We start from the raw sequence: 24,847 nt of genomic DNA, 5'->3' as shown, positions 1-24,847 counted from the left end.
CATGGCTGCTCGGTTCCTGTGGTCACTTTCCCAGTTTCACATGGTTCACGTGGTTTCCTTGGTCAGGTGTCCAGTTGCACATGGCTCTCATGGTCATCTGCTTCCCATGCAGCTCTTGTGGTCAGCAGCCAGGTCGCACACAATCCCCATGGTCAATTACCAGGTCTCATGTGGACCCAGTGGTCAGCTATCCAGTCCTACCTGGCCCTCATCCCCATTATCACTTGCTGGTCTCTATGGTCAGTTTCCCAGTCCTGTGGTCCCCAGAGTCAGCAGCCCACTCTCACATAGTTTCCATGGGCAGCTGCCTGGTCTCACATGGTCTCTGTGATCAGCTGCTCGGTCCCACATGGCCCCACATGGTCAGCCCCCAAAACCAGCTGCAGATCACTGAGAACAATGACATCACCTTGTCTGACTCTCAGAGTTGATAGCCAGGCTGTTCCTAGCTCCTTGTAGTCTGGAAGGTCCACTGAGACCTGTCCAGCACGATCACAGCACACAGACCTCCACAGACAGGCAGGTGGGCAGAAGGTGGTAGCTGGGCATGATGTGCCCTGGCGGGGAATCAGAGCCAGTCTCCTGCACAGAAGGTGAAGATTCCAGCCCTGAGCCACACACAGGCCGGGCTCTTTTTTGGTTGTGAGGCTGCGGAGTTGGATCCTACCATGCATGGCAGAACAGGATCACGTAGTTGGTCCTGACAGTTATCCATTCCCTCAGGTGCCAGAACAGGATGTTCAGGGCCACAGAGGGCAGAGCTGGACCATAGGAGGTGCTGGCCCCAGACAAGGCTGTGCTGGGAGGCGTAGGAGCTATTTCTCCTTCCCTGAAGCCATCAGCCTTTCCTTGTCCTTCTAGGATGCCTTTCAGAGATCACCCGAGGGGCATCATTCTGTCCTCAGCTTTCTGGGCAGTGGTAGCACCACCTTGACCAGTCCAACCAGTCCTGTGAAGCCCAGCCCTCCATGGACTCCCTGGTGACTGTGAACAGCTCAATGTTCTTCAACTTGTGTGAAAACAGAAAACTCTGCACTGATGAAAAATAGATGAATGTGGCAGCCGTGTTAAGCCCACATCATCTCTACTGTGTGGTCCAGCACCCTGCCAAGAGGCTCCTGTGAGGGGACATGAAGCCCACGCCATCCCCACTGTGTGGTCCAAGCAACTTGCAGCTCCTGTGAGCTGGACAGCAAGGCCACACCATCCCCACGATGTGGCATAAGTACTCTGCTAGCTGACCCTCCAGTGGATTTTCAGAAGCTGTAAATCACATGGTAGGAGCCTGCCTGTCTTTCTCCCACAGAGAAGCTGGTGGATTTGAACCACCAGAAAGGCACCACTTTTGGGTAAGCAGCACAGCTCCCCATTCTGTACTGTACATACATGCCAGGAGACCAGGACAGTGCCTAGCTACCTGTCCTCCAGCGGTCAGCACTCCAAGAGCAAAGACTAGGGGAAGATGCTCTCTCTACAGAGCTTTGATCCAAACAGAAGCAGGTCTTATCCTGAAGCTCCAGGCCAACGTTCCCTGGGCTGGCAAGGAAAGATAACTGAGAAGGGGTCTCATCTGAAAAGCCCCACAAGAGAGGACTGTTGGGGTGAGGGTCCTGGGTCAGCCACATCTGTCTTTGGAGGAGCCACTCAATTCAAACTGCCACTGTTTCTTTCAGCAGCTATTTGCTTAACCACTGCACTACCAGGTCTCCTGAGAGTTTCCCCAGCACGTCTGGCTCTACCCAGTCAGCCTGGTCTCCTGGCATGTCCAATGGGCTGGGTCCATACTGCAGGACCACATTCTTAGTAGCCTGGGGGAATCCCAGAAAGCACTTCAGCATGGCCAAGTGCTCATATGTGCAAGCCGGGGGAGGGGCAAGAAAGAGTCCAGTCCACCCTAAGTCAGGCCCCTTCTGCTACTAAAGGACCAGAGCTCCTCTCTCCCTGTTGTCCCAGCCCCTCATCTCTACAACACTGGCCACCGTGGTCAGAGAGCAACCCCAGGCTGCAGAGGTGGAATGCTGGACATGGGGTCAGGGCCAGGCCTCGTGTCAGCTCACTCTCCATGAGTGAGGGGAGCTAGGTGACCACAGAGGGTGTGCCTCTGTTGTCAGATGCCGTGCAGACCACTACGACTCATCACAACACTACGAACCACAGATGTGAACCCTTCCCAGTGCTGTGCCGTCCCCTCAGTCTCTGATATGCTCAGGCCGTTGCTATAATCGTTGTGTCCATCTGTCGGGTAAAGGTCTTCCTCCACCACAGCATCTTTTTACAAGGACTGGCCCCTTCTGACAACATGCTCACAATGCTTTGGGAAGAGGCCTCTGAACATGGTCCCAGAATGCATGAGTCAGTGGGCTGGGGGCAGGGGGAATTGGCCAGCAGGCCTCAGCTTGGCCTCATGTGGTCAGAGGCCCCTGGACAAGTTGGCACCAGGCATCCCAGAGCCTCTGAGTGCCACCAGCTGCTTGTGCACCATCTGTCCAGAGGGGTCCTGGGCCTCTTAGCTGGAGGGACATTTCCTGGAGGTGGGGGCAGGGGCATGACTCTCAGGGGCTGATGGGACAGCTGCAGATGAGCTGGGGAGGCCCTGCTCCTGCCCGAGTCAGCCCTTCCTCAGGGAGAGTGTCGGGTTTCTGTCTTTGGAGCCTCAGCAGCTGGCCCAGCTCAGGGGCCCCGGCGCCCAGGGATCCCCAGATCACAGCAGCTGCTCCCAGACAGCGTGTCAGGAAAAGAGACAAATCAGTATGCATTCAAAACCCCAAACATACTGCCTTCAGCCCTCCACCTAGATTCAGAGGCTGTCAGTCTCACGGGGAGCTGCTGGTGACTTAAACCAGCAGAGAAGCACAGCTTTTACATTAACGGCACAACTTCCTACAGATGCCCACCAGGGCTCCTGTCAGTCAGTATGTAAGACCCTGGGAGTCACATCACAGCCATCCTGTCCTCCCCAACTCCATCAGCTTTCTGAGGCTCTATGGGGAGAGGGTGATGTGTCCTGTAAATCTGGTATATTGTGTTGTTTTCTTGGTCCGAGGGCCCAAAACTATTTAAGCTCTCAGAAGATTTCAAAGGGCAGTGCAGAAAGACAAAGTAAAGTAATATAATGAAATGTGCAAAGAGCTGGAGTCAGAAAATCAGAAGAGTCGCACTCACTTGGCATTTCTTAAGCTGAAGGAACTGAAGAACAAATTCAAGCTTCAAGGTGCAATACTTAAGGATGCTTTGGGCAGAATATGAAATTATCCAGGAAGCATTAAAAGAAGATGGAAAGAGTATACAGAGTCATTGTACTGAAAGGAATTGGCAGACACAGAAGAATTTCATGAAACAATGTATGAGCAAGAGCCTGTGGTGACGAAGGAAGACGTTCAAGCTGCTCTGAAAGAACTGGCAAAAAACAAGGCCCCAGGAATTGACAGCGTACCAACTGACATATTTCAATAAGCAGATGCTGTCCTGAATGTGCTCATCAAGTTGTGACAAGAAATCTGGAGGAAAGCCACCTGGCCAACTGATTGCAAGAGATCAATATTTGTTATTATAAAGAAAGGCGCTCTGACAGAGTGTGGAAATTATTGAACAAATCATTAATATCACATGCAAGCAATATTCTGCTGAAAATTATCTTAAAGCAACTGGAACAGCACAGCAACAGAAAACTGCCAGATGTGCAGGGTGGGTTTAGAAGAGGTCATGGTACTAGGGATTTCTAGCTAATATTAGATGGATCTTGGCTGAAGGAGAGAACCAGAGGAATGTCTATCTGTGTTGCATTGACTATGCTAAGACATTTGACTGTGTGGATTACAACAAACTATGGCTAACTCTGAGAAGAATGGGAATCCCAGAACACTTGATTGTGCTTATGGAAAACCTATACTTAGAAGGCAGTTGTCAGAACAGAGCAAGGAAACACTGCATGGTTCAAAATCAGGAAGGGTGTACAACAGGGATGTGTCCTAGCTTCATACCTTTTTAATCTATATGCATAGCAGATCATCTGGGAGGCTGGGCTAGAGCGGCATCAAGATTGGAGGAAAACTCATCAACAATCTGCGTTATACAGTTAACACAACCCTACTTGCTAAAACTGAGGAGAACCTGAAGCTCTTGCTGCAGAAGGTCAAGGACTGCAGTCTTATGTATGGATTGAAGCTCTACATCAAGAAAACAAAGATTCTCACCACTGGGTTGACTGGCAGCATCATGGCAGACAGTGAAGAGATTGAGATTGTTAACAGCTTCAGTTTACTTGGCTGCACAATCCACGCTCTTGGTACCAGCAGCCAGGAGAAGATTAATTGTATCAAAAAGTCTGCTGTCAGGCACCCTCCAGAGTACTGAAGAAGAATGATGTGCATTTGATCTAGGCCATAGTCTTTGCAATCCCTTGTTATGCCTTAGAAAGCTGGACAATGACTAGGGATAATAGATGGACAATTGGTGCCTTAGAACTGTGGTGCTGGAGAAAAGTACTGAACACATCATGGACTGCTAGGAGAAAAAACAGGTTCATCCTAGAGAAGGTGAAACCAGGCTGCTCCTTGTAGGCAAGGATTCTGAGGCTCCTCTGACATACTTTGGGCATGTTGCAAGGTGATACCAGTCCTTGGAGAGGGACATCATACTTAGGAGGGTAGAGGGACAGTGCCAGAGAGGAAGACCCTAGATGAGATGGATTGACTCAGTGACTGGGGTAATGGAGTAGGTGTGTCAGAGACAAGCAGGGATTAGGGCTGTTGTACATAGGGTCACTGTGAGTTGCAAATGACTCAACGGCACTAACAACAACAATAATAATCATGTCTTTCATTATAAAGAGATGAAGAAGGGCTTACTTTTGTGGTTTGATGTTTGTTTTCTGTGTGTTTTTATCTTTTATGTTCTTCGTTTCTGCCATCACTTTCTTGTTTGGTATTGGGTTGACTTTTATTATAGTGATCTATTTATTTACTTGCTTATTTTTCTTTCTTTCTCATTTCCTTCTGCATGAATTTATAGATGTTCTATTTATGGATACCATGGAGATTACATTTAAGATCCTTGTATGAACTTCAGTGAAGGAGCTCTGATGGCACAGTGTAGAAAGTGTTGAACTGTTAACCAAAAAGTCAGTGGTTCCAAACCACCAGATACTCTAGGGAGAAAGAAGTGCAGACTCCTCTCGCCACAATTTACAGCGTCTGAAAACCAGTGGAGGGTTGTTAGGAGATTAGTCTCAATTACAGTTTTGTTGTGTTTTTTTTTTTGTTTGTTTGTTTGTTTTTCACTTCTTGCTGATCTTCTCTGTATCGTTCCAATTTTAGTATATGTGCTGCCGAAGCGAGCACGATTACAGTGTTTTTGAGTGAGTAAGTGCAACAACATAGAAAATTCTGGAACAAAACTCACTCCCATGGCTCAATTTTCCAACAATAGACAGGTCTATAAGGTGACCAATGCCAGCAGGGAGGCATCACTCCTTAGAATAACTGACCATATGAGGTCAAATGAGCAGCATTTGTCCAAGGAGAAAGTTCACAGGCAGGGAAGAGGACAATAGAAGGATTAATGGGGAAGAGAATCACAGAGGGAGAGTGGGGAAAATGTGATGACATTGTAATTAACATTATAAAGTGTCATGTGTATGAAGAGTGGATAAAAGACCTATTTGCTTTGTAAACTTTGATTCAGTCCACAATAAAAAAGAAGAAAAACAACCCCAAACCCACAGAACCCTACCCCATTTAGATCTGACCAGTCCTCCTGTTGTTGGAAGACACATTTGTACACTGTGACTGTTTTCCATGATTCTGACCGATCCTGCTTGTTTTCCTGGGAGTGCAGGAGCTGGGAGGTGCTGCCTCTGCCATCTCTACTGAGGGCTCTATTTTTATAACTATGATTTCAATTTCTCTCTGCCTTTTGGGCCAGGAGGACTGCAGCTTTGTTTCAGGAACTTTCTACAATAATGTTGGCTTTCACCAAGCCCCTTCTCAAGTTTCCTACAACAACGACCAGCCCTTGGGATCATGTGTCCGTTAAACCAGGCTTGAAATCAGCCATTTCATTAAACCTCTTGGGGATCCCTTTCCCTTTTCTTGCAAGCAGGGACTGAACCCAGAGATCTGTTGATCTGTTGTTGGTTTTGAAGGCTGGTGCTGTTGAAACGGTTTCTCGTCCATCCTTGGGGGGGGGGTTGTACCTCCTCTTTCTTTAATGCCTCCTATCCCCCAACTGCGCACTAGTGGAGAGGATGTCTTGGCTCACAACATTCACTTAACAATTTGGCTCTGATGCTGAGGAGGTGCATACAGCTTTGGTTACAGCAGAGACCTTTAAAAACAGCCTCACCAGCCACCAGGGAGTGACAGGAATTTGCCCCTGGTGAAGAAGTCAGAAGCCAAGCACTCTGCCAATATGAAGCTCCAAGTCTTTCAGCTCTTTGCTAGCTGCATATAACCTCCAGGCACTACAGTAACCACCTTGCAAATGTACCGAATATTTGCCTTCTGTCTAGAGCTTGGAGACTAATACATATACACGAGGAATGGCCAGAAATACTAAAAAACACAGCTATGAGCTCCAGGGAGGGACACAGGCTGCCTGCCAGGAGTGACTGCCAAGTCTAGCCCCACTATCATTACTGCAGTGAGTCACTCTCCGTCTACCTCAGGTGGAGATGCCCAGAAGGGCAAGGCCCTGTGCCTGCCCTGACGTAGCCTCATACAGTCTATGAAAGTGAGGCCCAGGAAGACACCACAAGAACAACAGGATGTGTCCAGCACTCCCCACAGTGGCTCAACCTCTACCCTTCAGGATGCTGTATCCAAAGGAAGGTCTCAGACCTCAACTGCCAACTTGGAACAAACTTCACACACTAAGGGAAGATCTCCAAGGCTGCCCAAGACTTCAGACAACTGCAACAACAACCTCAATTTCCAGACACCCATACTTCTGACCAGCTGGCTCCAAATCAGTCAAACCCACTGTGGGCAAGTTTCCAGATTAAGAAAGGCCTATTTCCCAAAGTCAGTCAGAAAAACCTTATGAGTCACAACAAAACATTGTAAAGTACAGTGAGCCACTGGGTTGAATGAAAAAAATAACACAGTAACCTAGACAACGGACTTGGGCGTTCATCTGTCATGAAGATGGTGCGAGACTAGTCCATGTTTCAGCCTGTGGTGAAAACCATGAGCCAGGATGTCAACTTGGCAACAGTTAACAGCACCAGCAGTGGCTCTCTCCCAGGAACCAAGGACAGGGCCAGAGGCTAGCCCAAGTCTTTCTTTGACACCTGCTTATCTCTTTACCTTTCTCCTCAACCCTCATGACTGCCAGCCCATCACTGCACCAGAGGATTTGCTTCTCCTAAATGTCTCCTAACTCTTGCCTTCTCTCCATCCTCATCTTCTTCCCTGTCGGGGCCATGTTATCTCTGACCTGACACTTGCCACAACCTCCCAGTTCTCCCTATTCTGACACTTCAACAAGAGCAACCTGTCCAAGGTTTGTAGGGAAAATCCAAACTTCAATGTCTTTCAGGAGCCAGACTCTGCCAGCTCATGAGCTCCATTTACCTGGCATCGTCGCCATTCTTGTTCTAACCAGGACAATTCAGTGATGTCTTCTGTTTGGACTGAATTTGATTTGGATCTGTGCTTCCCAGGGCGGTGACCGTAAGCCATGTCCAGTTACATTGTGCTTTTATAGCCACCGAGGAGTTAAGTTTAATCTGTTTCTATGTTAACCAATTTCCACTTAGATTACTGTTCAAGACCAGGAGCTATACTGGCCAGTGTGAAGATTAAACTTCAGGAATAGCTGTCTGGAGCTACTGGTCAGCTGCCACCAAGCTGACTCCAGAGCATAAGGTCCCACTAGGACAGACTAGTACTGTCTCACAGGGACTTCTAGGCTGTGATCTGCAAGTTAGCAGATCCTTCCAGGAAGGTCATAATAAAAAAGAAGAGTAGTAGCAAAGATGTGGAGAAACTGGATCCTTCATACATAGCCAGTGAGAATGCATAATAGTATTGCTACTTTGGAAAACAAAACAGAATGGCAGTTCCTCAAAAGATTAAGCATAGAGTTTCAAAATAATGCAGCAATTCTGCTCCTAAGTGTTTGTAGCAGCACAATTCATAGCATTGAAGAGGTAAATATATGGAGCATCTATCAACAATTGATGGATAAGCACAATGTGGCCCATCCACAAAGGGAGTATTAGTCATAAAGAGAAACAACCCAAGTGTCCATAGGTGTTGGAGACATACAATGTCGTCCACCCACATGATGGAATACTACTCAGAGAAATGAAATCTCGAAACATCCTATAATATAGACGAGCCTTGGAAACATGGTGTTGAATAGGAAAAGCCAGCACAAAAGATCATGTTTTCAACAATCCCACATGCATTAAATTTCAGAATAGTCAAATTAACTGGATCAGAAAGACTGGTGGTTGCCCCAGCCGAGGGAAGGAGTATGAGCAGGTGAAGGATGATGAAAGACTGGTGAGAATTGTTACCATATATCTATCTATACTATTATCTAGATATTGTTGTTAGTATGTGCTGTTGAGTTGGAGCCAACTTACAATTGACTATCCAAGAAGTTTTCAGAAGCTGTAAAGATTACCCATATTTTTCTTCCTATTCATCATAGCCCATCAACTACTCATATGTGTGTTCAAACTGAAGCTAAGGAAAATAAAATCAAATCCAGTAGAACCAAAGTTTGACCTTGAGTCTATCCCTCCTGGATTTAAAGACCATCTCAGGAATATATTTGATTTCTTGAATACTAATTAAAGAAGACCAGATGAGCTGTGAAAGGATAACAAGAATATCAAAACAGAGGAAGGAAGGAAGGAAGGAAGGAAGGAAAGAAAGACCATCCATGAAGAATGCAACAATTCATTACAAAGATGGAAGAAGGGGGAGCTCTGATGGCCTAGTGGCAAGAAGCTGCACTGCAATCCCAGAGATACGCAGTTCAAATCCACCAGGTGCTCTGCTGGAGGAGGGGCAATCTCCTTCTGTACCAGTCAGATCCGATTTGACGGTACACACACAAAAAAATTATAAAATAAAAAGATGGAGGAAGAAGAAAAGATCAAGATGGATATCCGAAGAGACTCTGAATATTTCACTAGAACGCTGAGAAGCCAGACCAAAAGGAAGAAATTAAGAAGTTAAAGAGCTGAATAGAAGATTTCAAAGGACATCCTAGGAAGACAAAGTATTATACTGAAATGCGCAAAGAACTGGAGTTGGGAAATCGTAAGGGATGAACTGAAGAGTGAATTCAAGCCTCAACTTGCAATACTTAAGGATGCTATAGGCAGTATGTTGATGAAGGAGGAATTTCAAGCTGTTTTGAAGGAATCAGCAAAAAACAAGGCCCCAGGAATGGACAGTATACCAATTTACATATTTCAACAAACAGATGCTGCCCTGGATGCATTCACCAGGTTGTGCCAAGAAATCTGGAGGAACTTGGCCAACTGACTAGGAGGGATCCATATTTATTCCCATTCCAAAAAAAGTGATCCCACAGAGTGTGGAAATTATTGAAGAGTATTATTAATACCACATGTAAGCAAGAACCTGCTGAAGATTATCCAAAACTATCTGGAGCAATTAATCAGCAGAGAACTTCCAGAAGGGCAGGCTGGGTTTAGAAAAGGTCATGGAACTAAAGACATTATAACCAATGTGAGATGGATCCTAGCAGAAAGCAGAGAGCACCAGAAGAATGTCTATGTGCGTTTCATTGACTATGCAAAGGAATTTGACTGTGTGGATCACAAGAAATTGTGTGTAACCTCAAGAAAAATGGGAATCCCCAAACACTTGATGGTACTCATGTGAAACCTATACTTGGAGCAGGAGGTAGTTGTCAGAGCAGAGCAAGGAACCACTGCATGGTTCAAGACCAGGAAAGGTATATGCAGGGATGCATCTTATCTCTATACCTTTTCAGTCTATATACAAAACAGATTATCTGGGAGGCTGGACTTTATGAGGAAGGATGTGGCATCAGGATTGGAAAAAGACTCACCAACAACCTGCATTATGCAGATGATACAACCTTGCTTGCTGAAGTGGATTGCAGCCTTAGGAATGGATTGAAGCTCAACACCAATAAAAGATAAATTGTCACTACTGGGTCAAGTGATAAATGGTCATGATAAATGGAGAAGGGATTGAGATCATTAACATCTTCAGCTTGCTTGGGTCCACAATCAGCACTCTTGGTACCAGCAGCCAGGAAATAAAAAAGATGAATTACATTGGGAAAATCTGCTGTTAGGGACCTCTCCAGAGTACTGAAGAACAACGAGGTCAGTCTAGAGACTAAGGAGTGCCTGATCCAGACTATGGTTTTTGCGATTATTTGTTATGCAACAGAAAGCTGGACAATGACTAAGGAGGATAGAAGAATGAATGCCTTTGAGCTGTGATGCTGGAGAAGAGTACTGAACAAACCATGGACTGCTAAAAGAACAAACAAGTCTGTCCTATGGAGGGTGAAACCAGGATGCTCCTTGGAGGCAAGGATTCTGAGGCTCTGTAATTTGGGCATGTTGCAAGGAGGGAACACCTTGGGGAAGAACACATGGTACTTGGAAGGGTGGAGGTACGGCACAAAAGAGGAAGACCCTGGATTAGACAGATTGGCTCACTGACTGGGGTAATGCTAGGTGTGTCAGAAACAATTATATTGGCTTAAGATAGAATAGGGTTCAGAGCTATTGTACATAGAGTTGCTATGAGTTGCAAGCAACTCGATGGCACATAACAACATGCATCTGAAAGTCGGACAGTGAACAAGGAGTTAAGAGAATGTATGCCTTTGAAGAGTACTGAATATCCCATGGAGTGCCAAAGGAACCTTTCTCTGAAGAATTGCAACAAAGGTGACACTTAGAGGCAAGGATAGTGAAATTTTGTCTCATATACTTTGAGCATGTTGTCAAGAGGTTGTCCTCCACAGACTGGGAAAAATTATTTGGTAATGACATGTCTGATAAGGGACTTATATCTAGAATTTATAGAATACTTGAGCACCACAACAAGATAAAGGTAAACAGCTTACAAAATGGGCACAGGATATGAACAGACACTTCACCAAAGAAGACATTCAGACGGCAAACAAACACATGAAAAATGGCCAAAATACCCAGCTGTTAAGAGAGATGCAAATCAAAACAACTATGAGATATAATCTTTCTTCAGTAACAAAAGCAAAATTCAACAGAGCAGCAAACAACTCTCACACACACATATATTTTCTCACTTACACAACTACTCTTTCACACACATACGCTCACTCTCCGTCATACACACTCTCATACACACAATCTCTCTCTTACATAGTTTTTCTCTTACATATACACTCCCTTTCATTCATTTTCTCTTTGTTACACACACACTCATATTCACACTCTTTCTCTCACACACACATACACACATACTCTCAGACACACACTTTCTCAAACACACACACTCACACACACACTCACATCCACATACTTTCTCATACACTCACAAATACACACACTCTCTCTCTTCTTCCTTACACATGTTCTGTCTTTCTCTGTCTCTCCTTTACACATACCCTTATACAGTCCCATCTTCCTACACCTTTGGGAGCTTGGTGGGAAACTCTCTAATTAATTCCTCGTGTGGACTGACCACTCATGGTGTTATCATGAGCATACAGGCTGCCTTCTTGCCTCAGCAGAACTGTCCACCATGGGCTGTGATTTTTTAACTGTGTGATTACAGACCACAACAGTATGAGTGACCATCTCTGGGGCCGTGGAGTTCATTACTATATGGTCACCCCAAGGTGGAGGGTTGTAAGCAGCAGGACCATAGTCTACAAGACCTGAGGGCTTTGGAATGTCCTCTTACAGATTTCAAGGCTTCTTTGTGGGGCCACAGAGTGGATTTAAGCCATCAACCTCTCATTTAGGAGACAAGAGTGAATGGTTTGCAGCAGCACTGGCACCTGTGAGGGCCTCTAGCAGCTATTCATGTGCCCATTTCTGGGAGGCTGAGGCTGCCCTGATGTGACCTGATGGACAGAGCACAGCAAGACTCAGGGAGACAGGGGTGGTCCTTGAGTGACATGGGGTGAGATATGCTCCCTGAAGTCATATGGAAATCCTGCCCATCCCATACTTATGTGGAGACAAGGAGTCCTTTGTGTAGGGCTAACAAGAGCATGAGGGTGTCTGTACCTAGTTTCTTTTGATAAACAGAAGTCCATTCTCTAGGCCCTGTGTCCAGTCCCCCGTGACACTGTGGGGCAGACTCGACTTCCTCAGGCATTTTCCAAGGCTGTGATCATACTGAAGCAGGCTGCTTTCACCCCAGGAGTGATGGTGGATTCAAACTGCTGACCTTTTGATTAGAATCTGAGCTCTTAACACTCTGAACAATGTCAATAAGAGCATAGTTGTCCTAGGTGGACACACGGAAGACAGACAGGCACTCAGCTGCTGTTAGCAGGAACCATCCCTGTGCCAGCCTCCTTGCGGATGAGCTCGAGCCCAGTGCTACAGTCACTGTCCACCTCACAGAGGTTCCTCCTCTCCTCTGACCTTCCTCTGACCTTCCACCTTTGCAGCTTGAGGCCCTTCTCCAAGGGCTTGATGCCTCGTGACAAGGTGAGGTGGCGTCTCCCCATCCTCCCCTCTCAGGAGCACCCTGGCTGCCCTTCTCCCAGGATAGACATGTTTGTTCTTTTGGCATCCACGGGACATTCAATACTCTTTTCCAGCACTACAACACAAAGGCATCAATTCTTCTTCAGTCTTATTATACACTGTTCAGCTTTCACATGTATATGAAATCATGGTCGTGGGGTCAGAACCAGCTCCTACCTGACCCTCCAATGTGTCTCCTGAGGGTGTAAATCGCACAGGAGACTGCCCATCCTTCTCCCATGGAGCTTCCCACTTTGAAATGTCAGAGAGGCTTGGCCTTTGGGGGAGCAGCACACCTCCCAATCAACTATACCCCTGATCTCCCTACACAGTATGATGAGGTATTTGAAACACCTCTGGATTCACCTTGGAGGCAACAGAATTCCCAGGGTTCTAGCCAAGAGAGACAGGAAGGGTACCCCAAGAGCTGTGGAGAGTACAGCCCTGTCTATACCCCAAAAACTCAGAGAGGGAGTTTATCTCCAAAAGGTCCAGTAAGGGAGGGAAGATCCATGCTCTCTTCCCTCCAATTCCCCGGTGAGGTCAAGGCTGCATGGGCACTCCACTGTCCACTTTCTCAGAAACCAGGGAATGAAATGTGATTTCCCATCCTTAGACACAGCCATGAGATGCTGGTTTCAAGTCTGTGGCCACTGCACTCAGGAATGGACAGGCACTTAGCATCTTGCTGCCAGCTCTCATCACATCAAAGGCCCTAGTCTCCTTCCATCCCCATCAACAGCTGTCCTCAGTCTAGTGGGAGTTTTCAGTGTCCCCAGCCAGGTCTCCCAGCAGTCCAGGATCCAGTCAGTCAAACCCTCAGGGGAGCCCCAGGCCCTGCCTCTCTGTGGTATCCACTAAGTCATGTGTCCAGAGGAGTAGGGGTCAAAAGGCTGAGCTAGGGGATCCAAGATGGCGGCGGAGGCAGAGACAGCGTGGTGAGCTGCGGGAGCAGCGAACCACTTAAAGCAGGGCCATTATGGCCTTTTACAGACTTCGGCTTATTGATAATTGAACACTTAAACAGTTGATGACTGACCCTCAGTGAAGATTGAGGCTCAACAACAGGAATTCAAGGATTCCCAAGGAGGAATGGGTGAGTCTCGTGGCTCCCAACCCCCTCCCGCAGAGCCTGCACCATGCTGCACAGCCGCTGCAGCTCCATGAGGCTTCTACAGCTGGAACCAATGGATTCCCTCACGCAGGACGGATGCTAGGCACCGGCCCTCCTCAAGACTGGTACAGTGAAGCCACCACACTGCCTCAAGGTGGACTTGTTCTGGAGAGAATTCTTGGAGCCAGAATGGTAGCAGTGGGGTAAGTGGGTGCCTGCCGGCTGCCCGCACAAGAGGGGCCGTGCACCCGCTGAGCGTCCATGTGGAGGGGTTGGGGGCCGCGCACCCCACTGGCCGCCTGCATAGGAGGTGGGGGATGGGATGCATGCACGCCATCTGCAGGTTTGGGTTTCCCTGGACAGGCCAAAGAAGATGATTACCTATACAATGGATTGCTGAAAGTCACTGTGAGTCTGATGACCTTAACAGTGGCAGCATGCACAAGAGGACCAACATCCTAAATGTACCACATATTTTGTTCTGTTGAATGCTTCTGCCAAAAGATGGTTAGACCTGGGGGGAGTCTGTTCACAATTCTCAGGTGCCCTTTATCATATACAAAGGGGGAGGGCAGTGACACCTACTTCAAAATATAGTATGACCACTTATAGGGGGGTAAAAGTGGCAGTGCTGGAATTGGAGACACTATCCCTGACCACAGAGTCCTCAGTCAGGCGAGGGGACCAGACTGGGGTAGGGGCAATTGGAGGGGGAGTATACCAGCCAGCTCCTGGGGTGTGTTTCCCTGCTCGGGATGGGCTGCCCTCAGCCCCCAGCTTGGGGCAAGCCATCGCAGCCCTCTGCCTGGGGTGGGCTGCCCTCGGCCCCTGGCTCGGGGCGAGCCGTCACAGCCCTCTGCCCAGGGTGGGCTGCCCTTGGCCCCCGGCTCAGGGCGAGCTGTCATGGCCCTCAGGGTGAGTTCCTCAGTCCCCAGATTGTGCCATCTGACCCCTAGGTGGGGAAGGGGGAAAAAAATGCCTAGGGTATCCAGAGAATGTTACCTAGGCCACCTTCTGCCACCCTCCCCCCCAGTAAACCTGGAAGCAACACCTTCAAAGCCCTTCTATTTGTAACTCACAAGTTTGTTCTCTCTAGGTTTGCTCTCTTTCCTATAGGTAACCTTAATACTGAGTTTTACTCCAGAATTGACCCTAAACCCAGTGCCAGTGACAAAAAGGAAATACAACTGACAGCTAAGGAAGCAAAAGAGGATGGAGCCTCTGGGTTCAACCAACCATCCCCACTGGACCCACCTGGGAAAACACTTTGCAGTCCAGAGGGGAGCAAATGACAGGAAAATATCTTCTAACAGAGCATGAAGGCAAGCAGCTTTAACCCAAGACCACCAGTAAGGTGGTAAAGTGTCCTCCCTTCCCCCCTTTACATCTACGCCCCTGTTCAGCATGAAGAAGCCAGAGAGTCGGCATCCAATTCCCAAATCAATAAGACAGTTGGTTTAATTACCATTGGAAAATGCTTGTCATTCCTCTGTAGGATCTGGTCCCCTCTGGACCCTCATTATTTCCTTCACCTGCTCCCCCCACCGACCAAACTGTGCAGCTCTGCAACTGCATCCTGGCCCATCCTCACCCTTCTGCCCCCAACCCTCACCTCCTTGTACCCCCAATATGTTTTTCCTAATAAAAGGGGAAAAAAAGGCTGAGCTAAAAGATGGCCCCAGCCACAAGCTACTATGACCAGGTCTGCATCACTTGTGAGCTCACTGTCATCATCTTCAAAATCTAGAGACTAACAAGAAAAAGTATCTGCCTTACCAGCTTCCTCAGAAGACTGGAAGTCAGACCTACATTCCCACAGTAAAGATTCGAAGAGCATGAGATGGGAGCTCCACTCTGCAGTTTTCCACAGTTCTCATCCAGCCCAACAGCCTCACGCACAGGTCAGCAAAGCCTGTATATCTATAGGCATCTGAGCCTGCTGCCCAGGCTCTGACACCATTCAGTCTTCCAGACAGCAGAAACTTATGTGGACTGACCAGTGATGGTGGAACTACCCTGGACCATTGGAAACACCCAAGTCCATCATACCACAGATACGTCCAGAACTTCCTGTCATGGTCTGGCTTTCAAACATTCCCACTCACCAATCGCACAGGTTCCCATGGACACAGTGCATGTTAGAATCTATTTCCAGAGCACAGTTTCCACTTTAGTAACACAGAAACATGAGGCCAAACACTGTCTGTGAGACATCATATTTTAGAAATAAAGTTTTATGGGGACCCAGCCATGCCCACGTGTGCTGCCTGCGATTGCATTCTGAGGGAGACGGGCTTGATAGCTGGGAGCCCCATGATGCACAAAGCTAGACAGTCCTACAGGCTGGCCTTACAAGGTCGCATATCTGCTTCTAGACCCCACAAGGAAATGGGTACGGCTATAAAGCCAGCCATTTACTATTCCATTTTCCCTGAGCACAGAGGTTATATGGACACTGCCATCCAGTGTCCAGTGTTGTTTTTGTGTGCCCACGAGTTGGAATCGACCAAGAGCTGACCCTCTAGGGGGTTCAGAGGCTATGAATCACATGGGAGGGGACTGCCCACCCTCCTCTCTTTGAGCAGCTGCTGGATCCAAGTTGTCTACCTTTGGGACGGCTGCACAGCACCTTACTACCAAGTCACCAGAGCACGACAGTAAAGCTTGAAAGGTGAGAACAAGCAAAACAGGACAGAGGCATCCAGTGAGCGCGTGCTGTGGGAAGAATGGTGTCCACAGACTTAACTGACACAGGGTGGCCAGCAACCTTCAGTGTGTGATAAACACAAAAACCACCTCCGCATAGATGCCACTACACATTCACATCCCCCTCCCACAGACACCCCCCCCACATCACAGTGCACCCTACTACACTCCCCCTCCCACAGACACCCTCCATGTCACAGTGCACCCTACTACACTCCCCCTTCCACAGACACCCTCCATGTCACAGTGCACCCCACACTCCCCCTCCCACAGACACCCTCCACGTCACAGTGAACCCCACACTCCCCCTCCCACAGACACCCCCCACGTCACAGTGCACCCTACACTCCCCCTCCCACAGGCACCCCCCCACTTATACTGTCCTCTGCTCTCTCCCTGTAAGTACACACACACACACACACACACACACATCCGTATGGTCACCTGGCCTCACACTCACTTCATGGGCTTGAACAGCGCCTGCCCGTAATTCTGGAACATCATGATGAGCTTGAGCTGTGTGCCCCCCGACTTCATGGCTGCAAGAGACGGGGAGAGACCAAGTTACTTGCTGCCTCCATGAAGGAAAGCCAGTCAAGAACTGAGCTCGTCAACTTGGGAGGCTCTTTCAGGAGAGTTGCTGGTGATTTGATACTCCCATCCGCCCCCATCTACACCTCGCAAGGTTCTACAGTGTCCACTTCTTTACCACGCTGTCATGAGGACACACAGGCTTATGGAAAGCCTTTGGCCCCTGACAACCTGTGGTTATCCCCTCTCTCATGGAGTGTCCCTGGATTAATTATTCCCCTGAGTTTGTACTCTGGACTCCTTGACAAGAAAGTATCATACAAGTCTGCTCCTTGTGACCACTCCTGTTATGACCATATGCCGTGTCCACTGCACCATCAGCTCTCCCCATGGAGCACAGGATGCAGCCTGACCACCACACTGCTGTCCCTGCCCACTGTCCAGTGTGCTACCAGATGTCCCCATACTGATGTCCTTGCCAAATGTCCACTGTACCACCAGCAGCCCTCTGGCTCCCATGCAGCATGGGGAGATGTGTCCTTGGGCTGGACGACACTCAAAACACAGTGCCCACCATGTAGACACAAGCTGACCATCAGGCAACACAGGCAGCATTTCAGCCTGTTATGTGAGGGGTCATGGGGCTGAGGGGAGGGTGGACATGGGAGGCCCCGAGGGCCCGCATGGTAGCCATAAAGCCAGAGTTTAGTAGCTCTACACCTTGGCCACCTCCAGGATGAGTGCCAGAGGAGGCACAACCCTCAGCACCCTTAGAGGTGTCCTTCTTTCTGTCCAGTGGCCTCTGTCCCTCCAGCATCCCAACCTGGGACTGTGCCCTGGCAGAGGAGGCCTGACCTTTCTGGGGCTGGTGTTGCTTTCTGAGGGATCCCAGCCCTCAGGCCCCTGGCAACTTTGAACCAATTAGTGGTGGACACAGCTCAGTGCCCCCAGCAGACCTGTCCATTCCAGGACTTCCATCCTGTGGAGTAGTTCCCTTGTACAGCCTCAGTTCCCAACCATGCCATCATCTGTGAGCTCAGACTAGGACAAAGGCCACCACACCCTGGAAGGCAGTGACTGCTGCTCTTGGGTGATGCCCAGGACAGAGTTGTGCAGTGAGCTGCCACCTCCACATCCTAGCTGTGTATGATGGCTGAGTAAGAATGGATGACACCCTGCCATGACCAGGTAGCCAGCCTGTGGCCACTGACTAGACCAGCTGTGCCTAGTGCCAGGCAGAGTGTGGGGCCTGAGAGTGGCTGGGACCTTCTCCATTACAGTGGCCTTTAGACTTTACATTGACTGGTGACATGAATGACCAGAATTTCAAGTGGCCCCTTGGCAGAGAGAGAAGAGAGCCTGGAACCCTGAGCATCTGTCTACAGTCGGCCTGCTCCCTGGTGTCTCCACCTCCAGATACAAGTTCTCAGAACTACTGCTGTGGCCACTGTGACTTCTTGTCTCTTTTTGTCCATATCTTGCTCTGAGCAGGGACCTGCCAGAAGACATGGCCGGCCCTTCAGTTCTTGGAGACACTCAGTCTCTGTCTCTCCCTGCAAGTGGCTGTCTGTTTAGGGCTCCCATGTTACTTTAAGAAGGTGGCCCGACTGTTCACCCTGCTCCTGGTCCCAGAAGGGACAGAGGCAGGGTCATTAGGCACCAGAAGCCTCAAATGGAGGGACTCTTGCCCAGTAGGGTCATTCATTTGGACAAGCAACACCCAGAAGATCAACCAGGGGGATCACAGTCAAGGGTCAGCCAGGCGGTCACAGGCATGGGGGTCAGCCAGGCAGGTCACCTTCTCATTTCTTTATCTGTGCCCATCAGTGCTTTCCTGGGACCAGCTCGGGGTGTCAACTCAACACAGTTGGGTGAGGACTGTACATTCCCTCCCTCTGTTTTTTTCTTTCGTTTCTCTTTTCTTCTTTCTGTCCTTGCCTCAGTTTCTCTGTCTTTCTCCCTGCCTCTTTCTGGGTCTCTTCTGGTCTTTTTTGGCATATCTCCATCTCTCTCCCTGTCTTTCTCTCCCCTGTGTGTCTGCATCTCTCTCTTTGGTGTCTTTGCATCTCTCTCTCTCTGTATTTTTGTCTCCCTGTCTCCAACTCTCTGCCTCTCTCATTCTGTGTTTCTCCGTGTCACTTCTTGCCTTTTTCCTTAACTCTCTCTCTATCTCCCTCTCCCAACTCCCTTGCTTTCACAGCAGAGGAGCAGCCAGCCCATTGGCCTATTGTCCTCAAGGCCACAGCAAAGACCTCTGACCAAACATGGGGTTCTTTGCTCCTCACAGAGGAAGAGCTGTCCTAAGAAGCCTGGGCAGCAGCCCAGGAAGGCTGGCCCTTATGCACATGCATGCACACCCGCACCTGCCCACCTGCCTGCCCACTTACCCACCAGCACGCAGGGCACCTACCAACGCTGGTGATCTTCTGGGAGCCCAAGTCATGCAGCAATGCCTCGATGGCAGGGTTGTGTCGTGAGTACAGCTCGTAGCGGTTGATACCAATGTGGAATTTCAGCCAATTTGGATAGGCATCCACAGCCACGGGCCCCGTGGGCAGGGAGTCTTCCCCTTGGTTACTCTCCTGTGGCCTGCAGGGAGTAGAGATAATAAAGAAACATGCACTCTGCAAAGTCCGGAAAGCAGACTGTGTGTGCAGGCTGCTGGAGGATGGGCCAGATGCTCCAGAGAGGCTCGTCACCCCTATGGCGTTGTTCTCACTAATAACACCCTGAGGCCAAGATTTATCAAGAAGCTCAAAGGCCCCAAACAAGCTACAGCTAAAGTCAGACCAAGTCCAGCGTCAGCACTAGCTGGCCACTCTCTGTTCCATCAGGAATTACCAGATCCCTAAGCTGTCTGACATGTGGGCTGCTGGCCACCCTGGGGATAGGAGCAGGGCTATCTCACCTTCAGGAATCTTCCTTGGGCCTTTGGTTCATCTTCAGGAGTCAGAACCACAAGAGGTTGAGTTTGATTCTAAGTAGCACAATTTTGGGTGAGGAGGGAGGGCCAGCAAGTCAGCCGCCCTCAAGCTAACCAGGCTTCAAACCACTGCCAGCTCTCCTGGCCATACACTGCTGGGGTGAGGGGACAGCATGTAGGAAGACAGGCCCTCTGGTCAGCTGGCTTTAGTTCCTGAGCACTAGACATGGGTTCGGGCACCTCTCAGAGGCTGTGGTCACTTACAACCAGGAGGATCCAGGGCTGGTCCACGGCTGGGATTCCAGGGTTTCTGGGAATTTCCTCAGGCCTGACCAGCAGATAAAGCTTGAGATCCCCAACCGTAACTGTGACCAGGACAGAAATCAGAGGCCTTGAAAATAAGAGGGGTTCTCCCAGGCATTGGGGTCCCGCCCCCCACAGCTGGGGTGCTGAGAGACTCTCCTGCAAGTTGTTGTTTATTCTGCCCTGGGTGGTTAATATTTCACCACTGAGGTTGCAGCATCTGCTTACTGTCTGGCTGAGGGAGGCCTTGAGGGGGCGGTTAGGGGTTGTGAGGTGCTCTGGAGCAGTCCTCCCTCCTTGTCACCTCCCTGTTAGAGCTCTGCCGGCTCAGAGCGGAGCCCCTTTGTTACTCACTGATTCCTGACCCAGTCGTTTCCTGCTGACCCATGTCTTCAGGCCAGTGACCTGCTGGAAACTAAGGCTCTCCAAAAAAGGGTTTGGTAACTGCTTCCTGACTGTATGGGGCTCCGGTTCTAGCATGCCCTCCCACCAGCCCCCAGGAAAGCTCCTCTCACAAACACCAGCCTCGGGGAGGCAAGGGAAACAAAGAGTGCTGACCAGAGACTCTGCCTGCGAGCTGGCAGCCTCACCCCACATAGCTTCCTTAGCAGCGTCTCCTCCAGGGGCCCCTGGGCTGCTTGCACAGCTGGGATGCAGGGATATCATGGGGACCCAAGTGCACACATTGGCGTTTGCCCTCAGCATGCATCATGGTACCCATCCAGCCAGCACCCACTGACCACAGGAGGGTGAGGACCCCGCTCACCAGTCTGAGTTCTCTGCTGCTTTGGGGTTGAACCTAATGTCGCTGTTGACATTAAACAGCACGTCGTCTTCTGTCAGCGGAGGAATGGCCACTCGATACAGCGGGTGTTCAAACAGCTTGGCCAATAGCGACCCTTCCCCGCTGGGACCCTGAGGCGGCGCTGAAATCCGTGGGCCGTGGTCACGGAGCATCGGTCGAGGTGCAGAGTCTCGGGGCTGCGTGGCGCCCAGGTCCCGTCCTCGCCAGGCCCGCTCGGCAGGCTCTGCTGGCTGCAGCTTCTCCAGCGAGTGGGACGTCAGGTTGGAGGAAGGGTCGGAGCTGAAGTCCTGGAGGATGCGCAGTGTGTGCTTGTTGGGCCAGCCGGGCTCCGCAGCTGCGGCGGCGGCCGGGGGCTCCCCGGGTCGGCCGCGCGCTTGGGCCCAGTCGGGGGCGTCCACCTCTGCTGCAGGCTGCGCGCACGAGCAGCCGGATTCGCCTGCCGGCCGCGCGGAGCGCCGTTCCAGCTTGGGCAGCAGGTCCAGCATGATGTGCAGCGCACAGGCCACCAGGAACACCATCAGGATGAGCACGCGGAACCTGCGCACCAGGATCATCTTCATGGCCGCGCGCGAGTGCGCTGGAGTCGGCCCCCTTCAGAACGCCACCCGCCCCTCAGCCTCGGCTGCAGTTGGACGCGCCTCGCAGGTCAAAGTCCATCCAGCGCTCTGCCGACTACCAGCCGCGGTAGGGCGCCCGGGCCAGGACTCCGCCGAAGGAGCCCTCCGCCGGAGTCCCCGCCCGCCCAGCCATCCCTGGGCTCGACCTCTCCTGGCTTCTCCAGTGGGGTCGCGCCCTCAGCGGCCAGGCCTCGGGTCCCTGGCCCGTGGGGCTCGAGGTGCTAGGCGGTGGCGCGGGACGCTGTGGACCGGGGGCCTGGGTCGCAGCCGAGGGATACCCGAGTGCACACAGTGGCTGTAGCGGTGCTGCGGGGACTAAGCCGAGCTCATCAGGCGTGCGGAGGTCCAACGCGGCTACCCATTCCTGACTGGGGAGCAGCAGGCCTGGATAGTGGGCGAGGCCAGGCGTGAATGATCCCGGCGCGTTCCCCGCTGAGGGCTCCGGGCGGAGCGAAGCGGTTCCTCCTGGTGGCTCTAGGGCAGGGCTCGGCACTGTCAAGCTTGGCCGCGAGGCGGAGACTGGGAGGAAGGACGAAGACGCCAGGCCGCGAGGCTAGAAAACCAGGTACGCGAGCAGAGGTGGGCGCGGCGCGGCGGGACGGGCAGGTGCAGTGGCCGAGTCCTGCAGCAGCGGCTCCCGCGGGCCCAAGCCCCTCCGTGCGCCCCCCGCGAGCGAGGCAGGCAGATATCCCGACCCGCGGAGCCGCCCTCCCCGCGTCAGAGCGCACCGATTGGCGGAGCCGTGGCGCTGGAGAGAGTCACAGCCGAACCCGGTCCTGCTCGTTCCTTTCTCCTCCCCTTGGCCGCGCCCGCAAGGCCTCTGCAGCCAGGAGCAGGCGAAGAAAGGACCTCTTTGCTCGCAGTTCACGGGGAGAAGACAGAAAGCGAGACCAGAGAAGGGTAGGCAGGAGCCATGGTCGCTGCAGACACTGGCGCGATGGACCCTCCCGCCCCCGCCCCTGCTCTCGCCCAGCCCGGCCTAGGGCTGCTTCTCCCCAGCTGGGCCTCAGATTCAACTGAGGCCAAGTCCCTCCCCGGAGCGGCGGGCGGTTGCGCCGCCGCCGGATGCGCTCCCTCTGGGCGGTCACTTTTTGCCCTGAGTTGACCAGGCAGAAGCGGAAGGAGCGTGCTGGGCTGGCGCCGCGGGAGAGGATAGGAGTCAGAAAGAGGAGCTGGGTATTTGGGCTAAATCTGGAGGGATTGCCAGAGCAGTCTCCAGACTCCCTTCCACAGCAGTCTACCATCCCACGCCAAGGGGACACGCCTGCACTTAACTACCGACACCCCCCCCCTCCCCCGGCAGTGCTGGTTGCGGGTACGGCTGTGTGTGCGCCTCCAGGCACCCGGCAGCGCTGCTGTTGTCTTCTCTGCCTCACACTCAAGAGCAGTGCGTCCGCAGCAGGGCCTTCTGTGTGACTGAGTGGGCTCTGGAAATAGGACGTATTTACCAAGGGGAACGTCAGCCCTGGAAAGCACTAATTAGGAAGAGGGTGTGGGGAAAGACTGGACCTGAGAGTCTCCGACCCTCTTAAAGTGGCTGCGAGCGCCCCTTGCAGGTGGTGGACAAACCTTAGGAGCACACACCTCCTGCAGAACTGGAGGGCCTCTGGCAGGGACAGACATCTGGAGCCCCCACCTCATCTCCTCCTCACTGTCTGGCCCACCCTTCCGCTCTGTAAAGTAAGGACAGCAGATGTTATTTCTGAGCACATGGTGAATCCTGTGCCCCACTAGATGCCGTTCACGTGGAGGGCTGCAGACCCAGCGGCCAGTGAAGTAAACCAAAACCTATTGCCTCTGAGCCCATCCCTAGCCATAGCAGTGTCCAGCGAGTGTCTGAGGCCGTAAGTGTCCAAGGTTGTAGATGTTAATGGAAAGAAGACTCACTCCTCTCTACTGAGGAGTAGCTGCTGGGTTTGCACCCTACCTTCTCAGTTGGCAGCCAAATGATGTGCCCACTGTATCACCAGGGCTCCCTGATGCCTCAGACTATTTAGAGTAAGTGAAAGAGCCAGTGGCGGGGGTGGGGGAAGAGGCAGGGTGGGAGAGAGCATAGTGCTCCAGAGAGGACAGGAGGTGTGCACTGAGACAGGCATCTTGGCAAGCATTTACTGAGTCTGCCTTTTCACTCCATTAGGTCATGCATTAGGCCCTATATCTGTGCCACATGCAGGCTGCACACAGTTTGCTGGAAAAAACATGGAATCAAACAGGCTACAGCTGGGAGACTGTCACTGAATGTGCATGTGCTTTCATGTGTATGGGTGTCCTTATGTATGTGTGTGCATATGCACATGTATGCACACATGTTCTTGGGCATGCACCTGTGTATGTACCTGGGTGTGCATGTGTACTTGTGTGTGCACGCACAGCCATGTTTGCATATACCTGGACGTCCGTGTGCTCATCTGGGCCTGGGTGTGCGTGTGCATCCTTGTGCATGTGTGTGCCCACATGTGGGTGTGTCTGGATGAGCTTGTGTGCACACAAATGTGTGCCTGGTGTGCATGTGTACTTGCGTGCACATAGATCCTTGTTCATTTGTATGCACACAAGTGTGCACATGTGTGTGTATGCTTGCATGTGCCTGTGCTTTTGTGCTTGTGTGTGCATGCACACAGGTGTGTTCTTGTGTGTGTCTGGGTGTGCATGTGTATTTGTACGGGCACGTGTGTGCACATGAGTGTGTTTGCTTGTGTGTGTGTTTACCTGGAGAGGAAGCAGCTTTGGACAGTGCTACTCAGAGAGGCCCAGAAAGCAGTATTTGTACTGTGACCCCTAACTGAGAAGAAACCCCCTCTGTCCAGGGGACCTCTGGAGAGGGCTATAGGGTGAGATGGGAGTAGGAAGGAGCTGGGTTGAGATGGTCTCCACTCAGCAGATGTGTCCTAGGCAGCCCTGAGCCTCCATGACCCCATCCTCACACTGTCTGCAGCGCTGGACCAACAGAGCTGTGACTTTAGGGTGGATGTAGGCATGGGCTCACCTCACTGACACCCATGAATGGGGCAAGGGCAGCCCTCCCCAAGAAGCAGCCCTATGAGGCTCCGTCACCGCTGGGTGTCTTCTCATAGTTGTCCAGCAAGTCTCTTCTCTCGCCTCGGCACCTAAGTGTACCATCCTGGACTGCCACCAT

At 51.1% G+C, this 24,847-nt stretch overlaps 2 protein-coding genes across 2 annotated transcripts in view; both read right to left on the bottom strand.

The window, feature by feature from the left end:
- Positions 1-21,654, bottom strand: part of FAM20C (family with sequence similarity 20, member C) — a 38,354-nt gene extending 16,700 nt beyond the window's left edge. Inside the window, exons 1-3 of the mRNA XM_006889718.1 lie at positions 21,056-21,654; positions 19,474-19,652; positions 16,993-17,071 (exon numbers count right to left, since the gene is read on the bottom strand). Coding sequence (XP_006889780.1) covers positions 16,993-17,071; positions 19,474-19,652; positions 21,056-21,654 — 857 coding nt within the window. The remainder of the gene's footprint in view (positions 1-16,992; positions 17,072-19,473; positions 19,653-21,055) is intronic.
- Positions 21,655-22,040: 386 nt separating this feature from the next.
- The window catches only part of LOC102846124 (homeobox protein OTX1-like), a 78,327-nt gene continuing 75,520 nt past the window's right edge, over positions 22,041-24,847 (bottom strand). The window contains exons 7-8 of the mRNA XM_006889717.1: positions 22,691-22,883; positions 22,041-22,459 (exon numbers count right to left, since the gene is read on the bottom strand). Coding sequence (XP_006889779.1) covers positions 22,041-22,459; positions 22,691-22,883 — 612 coding nt within the window. The remainder of the gene's footprint in view (positions 22,460-22,690; positions 22,884-24,847) is intronic.

Source organism: Elephantulus edwardii, unplaced genomic scaffold (genome assembly GCF_000299155.1).
Source record: "Elephantulus edwardii isolate Elephantulus edwardi_28Jun2011 unplaced genomic scaffold, EleEdw1.0 scaffold00080, whole genome shotgun sequence".
NCBI classification, from domain to species: domain Eukaryota; kingdom Metazoa; phylum Chordata; class Mammalia; order Macroscelidea; family Macroscelididae; genus Elephantulus; species Elephantulus edwardii.
This window is presented reverse-complemented; position numbering and strand designations above follow the sequence as displayed.